Source organism: Megascapheus bottae, chromosome 6, assembly GCF_031878675.1.
Source record: "Megascapheus bottae isolate mThoBot1 chromosome 6, mThoBot2.hap1, whole genome shotgun sequence".
Classification (NCBI taxonomy): Eukaryota; Metazoa; Chordata; class Mammalia; order Rodentia; family Geomyidae; genus Megascapheus; species Megascapheus bottae.
In genome coordinates this window covers 54525673-54543536 of record NC_143514.1, presented here as the reverse complement: position 1 = coordinate 54543536, position 17864 = coordinate 54525673, and the positions used below count along the sequence as shown (strand labels likewise).

Here is a 17864-nt window from a genome sequence, read left to right as displayed (position 1 = left end):
GTGACAGAAGTTACGAGTGTGATCTTGACAGCTAGAACAAAACACAGGGAACCTTCAGGTTTTGCAGCTGTTCAGGCTGTTAGTATAATAACATTAGATTCAGAGAGGACAGCTCCTCCAGACTTTGTTTCTTAAAAGGCTGTACTTAGTAGAGCCCCAGGAATCACACAGGTCCCAGAACTAAAGAGCTGAGGACAAGAGGCCAAATGAAAGGATGCAGGAGGTTCATGGCAGGCAGCCCTGGAACCTGTGGGAATACAGTCCCAGGAAGGACGCTGAGGTAATTCTGGTAGGGTAGATTCATTTTAAATAACACCAGTCTTTGGGGGCCGGGAGTTTGGCCTAGTGGTAGAGTGCTTGCCTAGCATGCACGAAGACCCGGGTTCCATTCCTAGGGTACATAGAAAAAGCCGGAAGTGGTGCTGAAGCTCAAGTGGTAGAGTTCTAGCCTTGAGAAAAAAAAAAAAAAGTTCAAGGACAGTGCTCAGGCACTGAGCTCAAGCCCAGGACTGGCAAAACACAAAACAACAAAAAAAGTCTTTGTTGTCCCCCATTCTTGGACTTGAACTCTGGTTCTGGGCACTGGTCCTGAGCTTTTATGTGCAAAGCTAGTGCTTTATCTCTTGAGCTACAGCTTTAGTTATTTATTTTTTTGTAGTATTTAATGGTGGCTCATGCTTGTCATTTTAGCTACTCAGAAGGCTGAGATCTGAGGATCGTGGTTCAAAGCCAGCTCGGGGAACAAAAATGTCTGTAGAACTCTTATCTCTAACCACCAGAAAACTGGAAGTGGTGCTGTGGCTCCAGGGGTAGGGTGGTAGCTTTGAGCTGAAGAACTCAGAGACAATGCTCAGCAGACCCAGAGTTCAAGTCCTACAACTGACAAAAAAAAAAATTCATGGACTTTCTTGCCAGGGCTGACTTCATCTCCTAACATCTCAGTCTCCCAAGTAGCTAGAACTACAGGCTTGAATCACCAATATCTGCCACATTTTATTTAATGATACTGTCCTTGCTGAACACCAGGCAGTGTTCAAAATACTTCACTAGCATTAACTCATTTAATTCTATGGTAATATAATAGTACAAAAATAGCCCCATTTTTACAGTTAAGACCATAGTAGTAAATGATAGACTCCACTGTTTTAAATTATGGGAGGAACAAATATATCATATATAAACAATCAGGGAAAGAAGAAAAACATTTTAAGATGAGGTGTGGCTTTCCAAGCTAATGACAGCAGCTTTTTTTTTTTTTTTTGGTCAGTTGTGGAGCTTGAACTCAGCCTGGGCACCATCCCTGAGTTTTTCAGCTGAAGGCTAGTATTCTACAGAGTAGAGTACAAAGCCACAGCACTGTTTTGGTTTTCTGGTGGTTAACTGGAGATAAGAGTCTCATGGACTTTCGTGCCCTGGCTAGCACCTTGATCCTCAGATCTCAGTCTCCTGAGTAGCTAGGATTACAAGTATGAAGCCACAGGCACCCCACCTTTTCCTTTTTGTAGTACTGAGGATTCAACTCATGGCCTTATGAATACTCTACCACTTGAGCCATGCATGCTCTTAGCCCTGGGAATTAACAGTTAACTTTAACAGTTAACTTTGTCTGTGGCAGACACAAAGATACACAGCAGGCAGCAAGGATTGAGTCTGAAGGTTTCTCTCTTTGTTTTTTGAAATGGGGACCTGAACTTGGTATCTGATGCTTTTGCTTATTGGCTGATTCTCTACCACCTGAGCCACATCTCCATTACCAGAATTGACTTTTTTGCCAGTCCTGGGGCTTGAACTCAAGGCCTAGACACTGTCCTTGAGCTTCTTTTGCTCAAGATTAGCACTTAATGAGCCACAGCACCACTTCTGGATTTTTCTGTTTATATGGTACTGAGGAAGTATCAGTTATATCTGATAAATAGTAAGTGGTAGGTATATCAATTAGCTATTATTTTGTAACAAACCAATCCTCAAACTTTTTCTTTTCTTTCTTTTTTTTTTTTTTTTTGTGAGTCCTGGTACTTGAACTCAGGGCTTGGGCTCTGTCCCTGATCCTGTCTGTGCTCTCTACCACTTGAGCCACAGAGCCATTTCTGGCTTTTCCTGTGATTTAATTGGAGATAAGAGTCTTACATGCTGGGGCCCTTAGTGGCTCAGGCTTGTAATCCTGGCTACTCAGGAGGCTGAGATCTGAGGATCCTGGGTCAAAGCCAGTCTGGGCAAAAAGTCTGTAAAACAGGAAGTAGCGCTGTGACTCAAGTGCTAGAGCACTAGCCTTGAGCTGAAGAGCTCAGGCCCAGAGATCAAGCCCCAAGACCCACAAAATAGACCTTCCTGCCCAGGCCGGCTTTGAACCTCAATCCTCAGATCTCAGCCTCCTGAGTAGCTAGGATTGACAGGTGTGCGCGCCATGATCTGGCTCCGAGAGACTCTGTATCTCCAATGAACCACCAGAAAACCAGAAGTGGCGCTGCAGCCCAAAGAGATAGAGCGGGGAGGGGGGGTGGGGAGGACCTTGAGCTACAGATAGAAAGTCAGAGACAGAGCCCAGGCCCTCCCCCACCCCCGCCCAAACAAGCGAACACATCTGTAGAGGTCAACGAGGTCCTTGAGCCTAGTCAGTCCCTGGGGGGTGGGGGCGCAGCTGGGGTGTCCTTCTCGGCGGCCGTCGGCTGGGTCTCTGCCTGGAGGGAGATGGGAACTATGGGGGTGCACCGGGGTGGGCATGGGGGTGGGCGTTGCCAGGGTTGATTGAGCCTGGCACTTGCCACTCAGGCGGTGCCCCTTTCCCGCTGCTCCAGGGTGCGGGGGTGGAGGGGTGAGCCCAGCAGGGTGCGGGGGTGGGGAAAGGGAGCCTTGACCTTGACAGTTGCAGGCAGCCCGCGGCGGCAGCTGGCGTGGCGGCCGCTGCTGGGCAACGGCGCGCTCCCGCGCGGGCGCGCGCCGCCCCTCCCCGCCCCTCCCCGCGGCGGGCTCAGGATCCTGGGCGGTCCAGGCCGGGTTTTGCGGCGGAGCGGGCGAGCTCGCGCGTGTGGACTCCTCTGCGCGTCTTCGCCTGCCGGCAGCAGTCGGCGCGGCCCCAGACCATGCTGGCCGAGGCGTGGGCCGCGCTGTCCGGGCCGTCCGCGGCCGCCCTGCTCTGCTGCCTGGTGGCGGTGGTCCTGGCGCTGCGCTGGTCCGGGCGGAGGGCGGCGCGGGGCGCGGTGGCCCGGGCTCGGCGGAGGCAGCGGGCGGGCCTGGAGACCATGGACAAGGCGGCGCAGCGCTTCCGGCTCCAGGTGACCGCGGGCAGGGTGGACGTAGGTTCGGGGACCTGGGGTAGCGGCGCTTTCCGTCGTCGCCCCGGCGCACGGCGGGCGGGCGGCACAGGTGTACGCGGGTCCCCACCTTCGCCCTTCCCATCCCTGCCGAAGGCCATTTCTCATTCTGAGCCCGATTTGCCCCCCTCCTCCCCGCTCCCTCCCGGGAGGAGGAAGCCAAACCCGGCCGGGGCTCTGGCCGGACCGGATCCAAGTGGACCTTTGCTCTGAGCCAACCAATTTCCATCACCATCAGATCGCTGTAACGCGAATCTGAGAACCAATGGGATGCGGGTGTCGACTTCGAGTTGAGGACTTTGGAATCACTTTAGGACTTCGGAATTATACCCTGGGGCGTCGGGAGAGCTTATTAATATGCACGCCAGGATCTTAAGAAGGTGCCAGAGACTGGCTCCGGTGCACGGGGTGGTATTGAAAAAGCCTGTCTAGAATGGAAACCTTCCCAGTTTCTGCCTGCTCAGGCTGTGAAGTCCAACACCCCACAAAGCCCTCCCACCAGCAAGTTGTGTTCTAGCCTTTTTCTGGGTGATCTCTCAACAAGCTTTGCTTTTTTTGCTTGAGCTGTCTTGGACCGTGCGCGCGCGCGTGCGTGCGTGCGTGCGTGTGTGTGTGTGTGTGTGTGTGTGTGTGTGTGTGTGTGTGTGTGTGTGTGTGTGTGTGTCTGTCTGTGTGTCTGGGAGTGGAGGAGGAAAAACTAGGGGAGCCAGAGAAAGTCTGTAGATGCTCTCCCTTCAGGAGGGTGAAACACTAGCCAGTTAGAAGCCAAATGCGGAACAGAGGTTTGCTCCTATAGATATTTATAAGATATGACAGGTGGGAAGACTTCCTCCATGATGGGGCCAGCAGGAATCAGAAGAGTATTCCTAGATGAGAGGCAGGAAGTGGCTTCATTGAAAATTGCATGTAACAGGTACTCAGCATCAGCAAGTGATTTTTCAAGTTGAGGCAGAGCTGGAACTAGAACTCAGTCCCCAGTGGGACTCCATAACTGAATGCAGGGGAGAGAGATTAGGGAGAATATATCGTCAATGCCAGGCCTAGTTTGTGCCTGTAATTGTTCATATTTATTCCACAGCATCCCTAAGGCTTATTGACCAACCAATTGATTGGCTGATTGATTTGAACAAACAAACAAACAACATGTTTGGCTCACCCTAGCTACTCAAGAGAATGAGATCTGAGGATCAAAGTTCAAAGTCAGCCAGGGCACTAAAGAACCTTAAAGAATGTTAAGAGTCTTATCTCCAATTAACCACTAGAAAACTGGAAGTGGTGCTGTGGCTCCAGGGGTAGGGTGGTAGCCTTGAGCTGAAGAGCTTAGGGACAGTGCCCAGGCCCAGAGTTCAAGCCCCACAACTGACAAAAAACAAAACAAAATAAAAAAGCCACCAGGCACTGGTGGCTTATTCCTGATCTCAGGAGGCTAAGATCAGAGGATCACAGTTTGAAGCCAGCCTGGGCAAAAAAGTGCCTGTGAACCTTAACCTCCAGTAAACTACTCAAAACGCTGGAAGTGGTACTGTGGCTCAAATGGTAGAATGCTAGCCTTAAGCACAAAGAGGCTCAGGGACCAGCAAAAATCAAAAACCCAAAACAACAAAAGGATTACAGGGGTCCCCCACTTCTTTGGCTGAGCTTTGGCTCAGGGGTCCTTGTGATGGTCCTTCAGCTGCTCCCCCATATCCTTCCTTTGTAGCCATCTGAGTTCTGCAAGTTTCCATCTCAGCATGGGGTTGAGCACAGCAATCTGCCTGGAAGGAATCTTTGTTGCAAGAAATCCGCATGGTAGGAGGGAAGATTGATGGAAGGATAGATCTTCCTGCATTTCATCACTCTGAATCAGCAGGGTTTTCCCTCTGGACTAATTGCCCCCTTTTTTAAGACTTGAATTTTCTCTGGTGGATGCTTTAGCTCTAAAACACAGAAAGCTTTCTGGGCGCTGATGCCACACCTACAAACCTAGCTACTCAAGAGGCTGAGATCTGAAGATCACCAGAAAAGCTGAAAGCAGACCTTGTAGCTCAAGTGGTAGAGTGATAGCCTTGAGCAAAAAAAAAGAGGAAGATAAGACCTGAGCCTGTCATAGCAGCTTTTCTTCTGGGACTGTATCAGCTCAGTCCTGAATACCGAGAGGGCATGAGAAAGGAGGACCTTGATGCTAGAAGCATATAAGAGTATGTAGTACAGTCCTCTCCCCACCCCAGATGCTGGACACAGCTGGGGAAAGGGAGGGGTGACACACCCTGAGCACCTGAGTCACCACAAAAATGGCTCACCTCCGATGGTCTGAAGCAACTCCAGAATGAGATGTGGTGCTGATAACTCCTTCCTGCTGTCAACCATGGATGCTTATCTGTAACAACCAAGAGGAAACTCCCACTCAGTTCAGGCAGAAGAGGGTTTATTGAGAGAGGGAGTGGGCTGGGCAGGGGAGGGAGGGTCTGTGCAAAGTGGAGCCTGAACAAGATGGAGGCAGGCCGAGCAAGAGGGTTTATGGCAAGGGGAGAAGATTATATAGGGGGCAGGGAGTGTGGTGACAGCAGATGGTAAGGTGACCTCAGTGAGGACCTCCCACTACCCCCAGACATGCCAGTTGCCTGGGCTACAGGTACTTGGCAGGGACTTCTAGGCTGCACCAGAAGAAAACCAAGGGAAGGGGCCATGTGTCTCCAGCAGACCCAACAGTTAGTTTCCCCAGATTGCAGGCAGAGACTTGAGGTAATGGAGTCTTGAGGTAATGGAGTCTTGAGGATGGGAGAGATGCCTCAGAATGCTGCTTCTGCCTCTGTGCCTTTGCACATGTGGTTTTGTTGCAGCCGGATGCCTTTTTCATCTCATGAGCTCCCTTGGTAGAGATCCGATGCTACTTCCTTTGACTTTGCCTTTGGCTCTAGCAGGAAAGGCATTCAAGAGGGGCAGGGCCTGGACAATACTGCAGTTAAATTTCTTGTGTGTTCTAGGAGAAAGGGATGAGCCTGGGTGAAGGTCTTGATTGAGAGATGGTTATTTTCCTGAGCTATTCTGAGGGCTTGGTGCCTGACTGGATACATGTAGGGGGGAGAAGGAGGCACCAGGACTCAACTCTTACCTGGATATCTGCAGAGAGGACATGCAACTGTTTGGGGGAGGTGCTGAGTAAGCTGAGAAGAAGAGCCGTTGAAAGTGGAGCAGGTGATAGCAGCTTCTGTGAGCTGTGTCACTGGGCTCACTTCGTGTGTCAGGTTGGCTACAGGATCAGGTGTTGGGTATGTGGAGAGCGTGGAGAGAGTCAGGGTATTTGGAGGGACTGGGGAGAAGGAATGGAGAGGGAAGTCTCACAGGACCCCAGACAAACTTTTCACATCTGGCTGTTCCTTCATGGCTGAAATATGTCACCTCTTCAGATGCATTAAAAAAAAAAAAGTCAGGTTTCACATTCTTACTCAGCTTTTTCCTTTCCTGGCTGGCACTCCACCACTTGAGTTACATCTCCATTTCTTGCTTTTTTTTTTTTTTTTGTCATGGGACTTGAGCTCTGGGCTGGGACGTTATCCCTGAGCTGTTCTGCTCAAAGTTACCACCCTACCCCTTGAGTCACAGCCCCACTTCCCATTTTCTAGTGATTGCTTGGAGATAAGAGTATCCAGCTCCGGCTGGTTTTGAACCTGGATCCTCACATCTCAGCCTCCTGAGTAGCAAGGATTACAGAACTGATCCAACATGTCTAGCTGTTATTTCTTGCTTTTTGCTGGTTAATGGGTTATTAAAGATTTGTGCAGCTGGGCTGGCTTTGAACTGTGATTCTCAGATCTCAGTCTCTTGAATAGTTAGGATTATGGGTTATTATTTTTGCATCTTTTTTTTTTTGGTTGTTTTGGTTGTGGACTTGAACTCTGGGCCTCCACGATGATTCCTGAGCTCTTCAGCTCAAGGCTACTGCCCTACCCCCTGGAGCCACAGAACCACTTCCTTTTTTAAAAAAACAAAACAGGGTTTCCAGGTAGACCCGGAACTTGCAATCCTTTGCCTCAGTTTCCCAAGTGCTGAGATCTACTGCTCCTCTAAGGCAGTGTCCTCATGTCCACCACAGCAGCTCAGCTGCGATCTCACCTTACCACGACCTATGACTAGCTTGTTTATTTGCTTGAATGCTGGTTGTCTGAATTCAGGGACCTTTTCTTCTTGCTTACTTCTGAATGCCATGTATTCGGAATGGCACATTTGCTGACAGACTAAATGACTGAAGTCAAAGTTAGCAGTGGAGAAGCATGAAAGAAACCGGCAGAGTATAACATCTGATGCTGTGCCATCAGTACCTCTGAATGCCTTTGTGAGCCCTGGAGAGAGAAAGAGAGTTAAGTATCTGTTGGATCTGACAGCAGAAAGTCTCTGAGACCTTGGCAGCAGTAGGGAGGTTGGACTAAGCAGTGGGAACTGTCACTCAGTCTTCACGAATTGGTCCAGTACTCTTGGGGAGGAGACAGCTAGGTGTTTGCACATCAGGGCCTCACCCCAGAGGCCTGGAGCCTAGGAGGCCTGGCAGGCAGGGTATGGGATGCCCACCTCCCTCCGAGAGCCGTTCCTACAACCCTGCCCAGACGTGGCATCTAATGAGGACCCTGCCCGAATACTTTCTTGTCTTTACCCTGTCTTGAACTCTGCGCCTGGCGCTGTCCCTGAGCTCTTCAGCACAAGGCTAGTGCTCTACTACTTGAGCCACAGCACCACTACGGGTTTTCTGCATGCGTGTCAGCAGAGTGAATGTATACATTCTCCCTTTGGGCTATGGCTGTAGCACATCCCTGCAGGGGTTGAGTGCAGGTGGATGGTGACTCACAGGCTGTGCAGGGGGGCAGAGCCCTTGCCCCTTCCTAGTGTGGGGCAAGGTACTAAATCTCTGTTTATTTGTTTCTGGAAGTCATAGTATACTTTGATCAAAACATGGAAGACAGCCAGGCATGGTGGTGCAGGCCTATAATCCCAGCTATGTGGGAGGCTGAGACAGGAGAATCTTGAGTTTAAGGCCAGCCTTAATGGAGACCTAATCTTAAAAAACAAACACAAGTGCCTCCTCCTTACAGTGCCTGGCATGGCAGGCAGCAGAGATGGAGGTTGGTTGCAGTGCTGCAATAATCAGCCTTCCCCTCTCCAGTCCCTGCTGCATGCCCTGCACACCTCTAGTGAGCTTGCAGAGGTGACATCTGCACCAGCCAGGGACTGCAAGGGTCTGCCCAGGCTGGGTTCTGTCTCTGCTGTCAGATTTGTGGGCATATCTGTCATGGGTTGGCATGTGGCAGAGAGCATCTACTTGGTAAGTGTGGGGACTGAGGGATATGGGCTACATATGTCTGCAGCAGGCATGGGGTCACTTGGGGAGCTGGGGAGTGATTGGAATGTGTTCCCTACAGAACCCAGACCTGGACTCAGAAGCGCTGCTGGCCCTGCCTCTGCCTCAACTGGTACAGAAGTTAAGCAGTGGGGAGGTGTCCCCTGAGGCGGCCCTCTTCACCTATATAGGAAAGGTAAGGCCCTTGGCCAGCCCACTCCCATCCCCACTTCCTCCTCCTCTTTGTACAGGCTGCTGGACAAAGGAGGCCTGCTTTAAGGCCATGTTGGGACCACAATGCCAAGGAGAAAAGGAGCCAGAGCAGTGTGTGTGTGTGTGCGTATGTGTGTGATTGTGGATCGAACCCAGAGTCCTCTGCATGCTAGAAAAGCACTTTACCACTGAAATACATGATTGTTGCGGTTGGTGTTGCTTCAATTATTATTTTCTCTATGTAGCCCAGGCTGGCCTCAAATTCAATATACTCCTACTTCAGCCTCTTAAGTGCTAGGATTACAAGCACAAAATACTATGCCTAGGAATTTTTATTTTAACCTCAGTTTATTAAGGAAAAGAGCTGGTACTAGTAGCTTATATGTAATACTAGCTACTCAGGAGGCTAAAATCTGAGGATCGAGGTAGGAAGTCAGGCTGGACAGGAAAGTACGTGAAATTCTTTTTTTTTTTTTTTTTTGACAATCCTAGGGTTTGAACTCAGGGCCTGAGCACTGTCCTTGGGCTTTTTCCTTAAAGCTAGCGCTCTACCACTTGAGCCACAGCACCAGTTGCAGTTTTTCTATGTATGTGGTACCAAGGAATGTTTGTGCATGCTAGGCAGGCACTCTACCTCTAGGCCAAACTCCCAGCCTCTAAATCTAGTTGTTTTTTTTTTTGTCAATTGTGATGCTCGAACTCTGGGCCTAGGTGCTGTCCCTGGTGGTTAATTGGAGATAAGAATCTCATGGACTTTAGTGCCTGGGCTGGCTTTGAATCAAGATCCTAAGATCTCATCCTCCTGAGTAGCAGGATTACAGGTGTAATCCCACGCCTGGCTGAAATTCTTTTTTTTCTTTTTCTTTTAATTTTATTTTGTTGTCAGGATGATGTATAGAGGGGTTACAGTTACATTTATCAGGTAGTGAGTACATTATTTGAACCCTGGTACTCCTTCCCATATTTTTATTCCACTTTCCCTTCCGCCACCTCCTATAGCCAGAAGTGAAGCTGTGGTTCAAACAATAGAACATTAGTCCTGAACCAAAAAGCTCAGGGACAGTGCCCAGGCCCTGAGTTTGAGCCAGGATAAGCAAAAGAGGGAGGGAGAGAGGGTGGGAGGAAGGAGGGAGGGAGGAAGGGGGGAACAGGAAGAAGAAAGGAAGAGGAGGAGGAGGAGGAGCCAGCTTTACTCTTCTTGCATGTACTTCTCCTTCTCATAGGCCTGGGAGGTGAACAAAGAAACCAACTGTGTGACCTCTTATCTGGCTGACTGTGAGACCCAGCTGTCCAGGGCTCCACGGCAGGGTCTGCTCTATGGGGTTCCCGTGAGCCTGAAGGAGTGCTTCCACTACAAGGTATTCCCTGCTCTGTACAGGGCTCCATGCCTCCTCTCTCCTTATAGCCAGCTTTGTGTCTGGGGTTACTTGGGGCCCTCAGAGGAAACAGCAGGTCCTGAGGTCTTGATAGGGGATCGGGTGGGCCCAGGCAGCTGAAGGGCTCCTGCCTGACTGGCTGTGTCCTCTTGGTGTCCTCCCTTCCTCCCAGGGTCAGAACTCCACGCTGGGATTGAGCCTGCACGAGGGGATGCCGGCAGAATGTGACAGCGTGGTGGTGCAGGTGCTGAAGCTGCAGGGCGCCGTGCCCTTTGTGCACACCAATGTCCCCCAGTCTATGTTCAGGTTGGGTCTCGGGTTGGGCCTCTGCAAGGTAGTAGGGGGGAGGGTAGATAGTGGGCATCTGAGCTGGTATGACCTGGACTGACCTGTTTCTGCTTCCTCCAGCTATGACTGCAGTAACCCCCTCTTTGGTCAGACCACGAACCCATGGAAGTCCTCCAAGAGCCCAGGTGGTTCGTCAGGGGGTGAGGGAGCTCTCATTGGGTCTGGAGGCTCCCCACTTGGCTTAGGTACTGACATTGGAGGCAGCATCCGCTTCCCTTCATCCTTCTGTGGCATCTGTGGCCTCAAGCCTACTGGAAATCGCCTCAGGTATGGTGGGTTTAGGAAGCTTCTGAGCCCCTTGCTGAGTGGTCTTGGCCTAGCCTCCAGCCTCTCTGGGCTGCAGGGTTGGATGGGAGGAAGCGTTGGCAGCCTCAGTCACACTGGGTTCCTAGTTCCCAGTGCTGGGAGTTTTGAGCTGCTCCATGGGCTTGGCGTGGGCAGCGGGAGGCCACTTCCTGTTTCCAATATCTTGTGTTTCTCATCTAGCAAGAGTGGCCTGAAGGGCTGTGTCTATGGACAGGAGGCAGGTGAGCTCCATGGTGCCCACTGTCTGTGCTGGAGGAGGGTGGGGGTTGTCCTGATCCACCGCTGCCCCTGCTTCTCCAGTGGGCAGTGTCTGATGACCAGGCGACTCTTCGTTTTAAACTCCTGAGCTTTGACCCAGCTCTCACTCAGACCCAGCCTGAGAATCCACTGCAGTCAGCTGACTCTTCTTGCCCCCATTTCCTGCCCCACAGTGAAGCTCTCCGTGGGTCCCATGGCCAGGGATGTGGAGAGCCTGGCACTGTGCATGCGAGCCCTGCTATGTGAGGACATGTTCCGTTTGGATCCCACTGTGCCACCCCTGCCCTTCAGGGAAGAGGTGAGCAGGGATGAGTGTGGCCAAAGCGATAAACTGGAAACCCAGGCTGTGTGGGCAGGCCCCAGGACCTAGTCTCTCCCTAGGATCTGAAGCAAGGTTCAGCTGCTATATCACAGTTTGCCACCAGGTAGCAGCCTTGTCTGGATTTGGAAATCAGCTTTCCAGCCTTGCCACTGGAAAGTCGGAAACCATTTCCAGTCTGAGAGCTCCTTGGGAGAGAAGCCCAGTACCTTGGCTGTGTTTGTCCCTAAGTCATTAGCAGCCTTGATTACAGTATTTCTGTACATTTCTCCAGCAGTAGGATGCTTAGCACACAGGCTGAGTGAGTGGTGGGCAAAGTGCTGGCTCCCAAAGTATCACAGAGACAGCCTATTGTTCAGACCAAGTTGAGGTGAGGGAGTCTTCCCTGGACCAGAACCTAAGCAGGTCCCCTGCCTTAGAGAGCAGGGAACAGTGGGGCCTAGTGAAGACATGTCTTTTAATGTGAGTGTTGGCTGGGGTTAGCTAAAAATCATCATCTAATAGTCAGGGATTGGGGACGCAGAAAGATAAGGATCTGGAGGTGTGAGATTCAGAGTCCTGGGATGTCATTGTCCATGCATGGATGCTTTCCACAGAAGCATTGAAGCCTGTTCAAGCATCAAGGAAGTTTACCGTATGTGTAAAGTGTGTGGCAAAAGGCACATTAGATGGACCCAGACTAGAACAGGTGTCACACTAGTGTGGCCTGTGAATTGCATGATACAAGCTCTAATTTCTAGTCTGGTGTTTCTTTTTTCCTGTGCTTGCTTTTTGGCTTTCCCCCACAAATCCACCTTGAAGGGGCCGAGGAGAGTAGGCCTGAGGTTCCTGGTGGGTGGGGTAGGTGGGCAGATTGGGATGGAGTGGTCTTTTCCTCCTCAACAGATTAGACACTGCAGCCTGAACTCCTTTCTTCTCAAGAGGGAGGAGAGGAGGGAGGAGGTCCCAGTCCAGAGATTTGGACCAGTTTGTCATAGGGACAAGGCAGGTAATGAACTTCAGCTCAGGAGATAGGATGCCTGAGTTCAGACCTAACCTCGTTACTCTGTTGAATGCCTGGTCAGATCCTATTCACACTCTGGGCTCTATGTAGCCTCAGTTTCTCTCTATGTAGCCTCAGTTTCTTCTTATGACCAATGGGGATCTTTTTCCCTTCCCACTACCTCACTGTGAAGGTGTTTTATGAAAGAGTCCTGGCCTTGGTTGTGGTCCATTTTGGGGGAGAATGGTGCCCGAGGGATCTGGGTTACCGCCTTGCAGCTATGATTGAGGCTAAGCAGCATTTCTGTCTCTAGGAGCTCTTCCTAGGCCATCCTCTGCTAACTTAGCCCTGCTCTGCCCTGCCCTCCCCCTGTCTCTTGTGTTTGCTCCCAGATCTACAAGAGCTCCCGGCCACTGCGAGTGGGATACTATGAGACTGACAACTATACCATGCCTAGCCCAGCCATGAAGCGGGCCTTGCTAGAGACCAAGAAGAGCCTTGAAGCAGCTGGCCACACGGTATGGCTGTGTGGGTTCAAAGTCCTGGCATCTCCTCTCTTCTAGGAAGAAGCTACTTCCTCCCAGCCCCTCCCTGTTCTAATCATTTGTGATGAAAACTGTGGCCTGATGGACCAGCACACAGAGGGATGATAAGGAATATCCGGGCGAGTAGAGGGTAGAGAACTCAGCCTGCACTAAGTGGCATGTCAACACTGCATTTAGTGGGGGCTGTACTGCCACAAACAGCAGGTCCCAGGCTCCTAAGACTGTGGGACAGCTTTGTGTGTGATTCCACTATCACTTGTGAGGGCCATTTTCCCAGCGTTTTTCATAGCTCAGCAAAGCTGCCTTTGTGACTCTCTTGAGAGTGGGCAGGGTAGGTCCAATCCATACTCAGGGCCATCAGGGCAGCATGAAGCCCCGCACTCACCAGGTCTTTACACCTCTTAATCCCTGCAGCTGGTTCCCTTCTTGCCAAACAACATTCCCCATGCTCTGGAGACCCTGGCGACAGGTGGGCTATTCAGCGATGGAGGCCATACCTTCCTGCAGAACTTGTGAGTGCTGGTGGGCTTCAGGGTATGTGATGGGAGCAGAAGTGGCCTAGACCTGGAGAAAACATGTACCTGCTGGGATGGGCCTTAATCACAGCCTTCAGGGTGCTGACATCACTCTTCCAGTGATACAAGTTAGTCCTGGAGATCCTTACCAGGGAGACTTTGGGAAGGTGCCAGCCCAATGGAAGGCTGGATTGCACATTCCTAGCCCCACTTGAGCTGAATTTATTTGTGTGTTTTCTTCTGTCTAGAAATATCCAGGATCAAGGCAGGGGAATGGGACATAGGTATCAGGCCGTGGCCCTGGCTCTGTCTGGTCTGAGCCAAATCTTTCTTTTTGAACAGGACCTCAGTTTTCTCTTCTGTGAAGAGGGCAGGTCAAAGACTTTTGTTGAGGGATTTTCCAGACCTCATGTTTAGAGAAGCTGGGTGTTTGGAACTTTTTTTCCCCTTAGTCCTGGGGCTTGAGCTCAGGCCCTAGGCACTATCCCTGAGCTTTTTTTGCACTCTACCACTTGAACTACAAGCTCTGCTTTCAGCTTTTTTTTAGTGGTTAGTTTGAGATAAGAGTCTCATGACTTACCTGCCTGGGCTGGCTTTGTGATCCTCAGATCTCAGCCTCCTGAGTAGCTAGGATTACAAATGTGAACATCAGCGCCCAGCACCTTTAGCTGCTTTTAGTCATCAAAGGGACAGAGATCAGGCTTGTAAAGGTGCCTTTTAGGGGTGTATCTGGCTAGCTGAACTTGTGTCTCTCAGGCCATAGACCTACTTCCTCTAACTGACTTCGGGGCAGCCTTGTTCCATCAAGGGCCCAGCCTGTGGTATCCCCAGCTGCCATGTGTGGTGGCTTCAGTGGAGGTGGCTATCTCTCACACTGCCTTGGGAATGAGGCCCAGAAATGGTCACCTGCAATCTCCTCTGGGATCTTGAGGCAGACACACAACTGGCAGCCCCCTCTTGACTGTCTCTTGAGCCCACAGGCTGGCATGAGTGCCAACTGGAACTTACCCAATGTGAAGCCTACACAGGGAGGTACTGTCCTCAGTCCTTAAGTCTCTGAGCTGGTCCTGATGGGGAGGGAGACCCTGAGTGGCACCTTGGGGCCTCCAGGAAGTAGAGATCAGGCATTCCAAGGATGTAAACAAAGCCTGTGTTGGAAGTAGGCCAACAGAGGTGCTGGGGGCCAGCCCTTACTGGGGTCTTGTGACAGAGCAGGGGGAGGGACAGAAAGGAGTTGGAGAATAGGGAGCGGGGTGCAGTGCTGAGCAGGAAACTAGGAGGTTTGGGGTGAGAGCACCTCCACTTGCTCTTTTGTCTTCTAGCAAAGGTGATTTTGTGGACTCCTGCTTGGGGGACTTGATCTTAGTTCTGAAACTGCCCATATGGCTTAAAGGGTTTCTGTCCTTCCTGCTGAAGCCTGTGGTAAGTGAACAAGCTACTTGAGGGGCTGGGCTGGGTACAGGCTGGAGGGCCCCTCATGCTGTGATACCTCATAGCCTGTGGCTCTTTCCTGCCTCCCCTGCCCTCTCAGATTAGGTTGGCTTGTCTTCTTCTCTCCACTTCTTTCTATTGCTCTTCTCCCCATCCCCTACAGTTTTCAGATAGCCTGCTTGCCAAAAGGGGTATATCCTGGGCCCTGGGGGACACAGGAGAAGGTGCGGGTGGCTAGCTGTACCCCAAGTCACTGATCCGGTGTCTGTTCCGGTGCAGCTCCCACGGGTGGCAGCCTTTCTCAGCAGCATGAGACCTCGGTGAGTATCTCCAGTGCCCAGACGCCTGGCCTTATCTTTCCCCAGCCATTCTGAGCTCTGGTGGTTTGTGTCAGGAAAATCCCCGGGGGAAGGTAGTTTCTGAAGTAGACGTTATTCAGGCAGGGGGCAACCTCTTTGGCCTCGGGTGGAACCTTAATGATGTCTTCGTAGAGTGCAGGTCTGGCTGGAAAGCAAGAGTTTAAGGAGTGAAGAAAATGGGAGACGTTGGGTTGCAGGCATAGCTAAAATGGTAAAGTTCTTGCCTTGCAAGTGCAAGGCTCTGAGTTCAATCCCCAGTATCACCAAGATGGGAGACAAGATGGGGGCAGAAAGTAATGGTCAGGAAGGAGTTGGCCTGGGCTGAGGTGGCGAGGATGCTGGACACAGGGGAAACATGCAAGACTTTTAGGGATCTGAACTCAACTATGCTGTTCTGTCTGCTCCTTTGTGACTCAGGTGGAAGCAGGGTACAAATGACCTCATTCTCAGGCCAGCATCCCCTGAGTAGCATAGGGTCAGGCCCTGTCTAGTACCGCCTCTACTGTGGAGCCACTAGGTGACTTGGCCTGAGTCTCTCTGTGTTTCTTATGTGAACTTCTTGCTCTCTCAGCATTCCAGTGGGGTGGAGGGCGGTCTGGAAGTGATGAGAGTAGAGTGCATGACACTGCTAATCCCCTGTGGCTGTGGTCGCTGGTGACCCTTCTCCCTCTGCCTAGGTCCGCTGCAAAGCTCTGGGAATTGCAACATGAGATCAAGGTGAGGTCTGAGCCCCTACAGGAGGACTGGGCAGAGTGTGAAAGTTGGAGTTCATTTTTCTTTTTCTTTTTTTTTTTTTTTGTCCTTGCTTTCACTGGTATCCTGGGTGGCCTGCCATCTCTCTCCCCCACTCTGGATCAGTGCTTGGTTCTGGCACTCATTTACTTCAGGATCTGTCTTTAAGGGCTGAGTTAGCACAGCTCCTGCCCAGGGCATCTCTGTCCCTGTGGAGCTACCTATGGCCATGCAGTAGTACATGGCTCCCTTTTGGCAGGAAGTCCACTTGTGGTGTAGGTGGAAGGTGATTACAATGATGCTCCTTGAAAGTGATGCTGCCTTCCTGCCCCGAGGATCTCCATTCCTTGGGCTGGTAGCAGATACTAGGGCCATAGCCACCCAGCCACTGCTCCTGCACTGGACATGGTGGGTGTCCCCTCCCTCAGGTCTACCGCAGCTCCGTGATCACTCAGTGGAGAGCACTGGACCTGGATGTGCTGCTCACCCCCATGCTCGGCCCTGCTCTGGACCTGAACGCTCCAGGCAGAGCCACAGGTGAGACCTCAGACACTCCTGACCCTTCTTTTCTGTGAGTTATGCTCATGCCTGGTGGAGTTGCTTAGTAGAGGAGAAGGAGCCCACCCCTGGGGGAGCACCAAGCATGTTGGGCAGGGTGAGGGGCCGCATCACAGAGTAGTGGGCCACAAAGATGAGATGGTAGATACTGGGGTGTCCTGGGAGGGAGGCCCTATTCAAATCGAGGATCTTGAATTAGAGAGTCTGTAGTCTAATTCTGTAGTAAGCCAAGAGAAAAAGAACATTCCAGGTGATGAAGGCACAGGGTAAGTATCAGCAGATCTTTCAGGGTTCCTGGGCTTGGACACTCAGATCTCAACCTGGGGAGTGGGTCTTTCTGTCTGCATGGGCATGGCCAGTGGCAGAGATGGCTGCAGCTGCAGGGCTGTGTTGCAGGGGCTGTCAGCTACACCATGCTGTACAACTGCCTGGATTTCCCTGCGGGGGTGGTTCCGGTTACCACGGTGACAGCCAAGGATGAGGCCCAGATGGAACACTATCAGGGATACTTTGGAGATATCTGGGACAAGATTCTGAAGAAGGTAAGCTTGCTCACCTTCCAGCTCTCTACCTGCCTGCTCCCCGGCCCCACTCCGCTGTCATGTGCGGGCCTCACCCGTCTTACAGCAATCCCCAAACCTGCTCTGTGCCTCCAGTTCTCAGTCCCTTGCCCTCTGTGTCCCCTACAGGCCATGAGGAAGAGCGTAGGGCTCCCTGTTTCTGTGCAGTGCGTGGCTCTGCCTTGGCAAGAAGAAATGTGTCTGCGGTTCATGCGGGAGGTGGAGCAGCTGATGACCCCGGAAAAGCGTCTGTCCCCAGGAACGCCTGCTTGCCTGGCTTCAGGTGACCTGGAGTCCATCCACTCCATAGTCCAGCCTAGTTAGAGCACATTGCCACCCCACAAGGAAATGTTCAGTGTGGGGAAAGACTTCCATGCCCATCACCCTGACCCCCTCTCCCCAAATTCTGGACCTTGTACCCATTTCTAGTCCCCTTTCTGCCATGGTCCCCTACCCTGTGTGACAGCCATCCCCTATGGGCTAAGGCCCACCAACAGTGAAGAAACAGTTCCATGTTTGTGCACTTTCTGGATGCCGGGGGGCGGGGCTGTTGGGAGCAGTGCTCTTTTCTTGCTGTCCTTGGTCTTCCTTCCTTGATTTGCTCATTTTCTCTGCCAACAATGCCCCTTTCTGCTTTTTCACCACATAACCCATTGATGCCCAGCTTAGATCTTCCTCCAGAAGGTCTGCTGTCTGCTTTAGGCTGTTTCCTCCAGCTGGCAGTTTGTGTGGTGCTACCTGAG

At 51.6% G+C, this 17864-nt stretch overlaps 1 protein-coding gene across 1 annotated transcript; it reads left to right on the top strand.

The window, feature by feature from the left end:
* Positions 1 to 3016: 3016 nt before the first annotated feature.
* Faah (fatty acid amide hydrolase) lies at positions 3017 to 17634 on the top strand. Its single transcript, XM_090334923.1, has 15 exons — positions 3017 to 3272; positions 8702 to 8815; positions 10056 to 10190; positions 10381 to 10514; positions 10617 to 10823; positions 11043 to 11083; positions 11294 to 11418; positions 12814 to 12939; positions 13381 to 13478; positions 14804 to 14903; positions 15192 to 15232; positions 15949 to 15988; positions 16432 to 16540; positions 16958 to 17103; positions 17251 to 17634. The coding sequence occupies exons 1-15, from the start codon at positions 3081 to 3083 to the stop codon at positions 17443 to 17445; spliced, it is 1803 nt and encodes a 600-aa protein (XP_090191049.1). The 5' UTR covers positions 3017 to 3080; the 3' UTR covers positions 17446 to 17634.
* Positions 17635 to 17864: the final 230 nt, after the last annotated feature.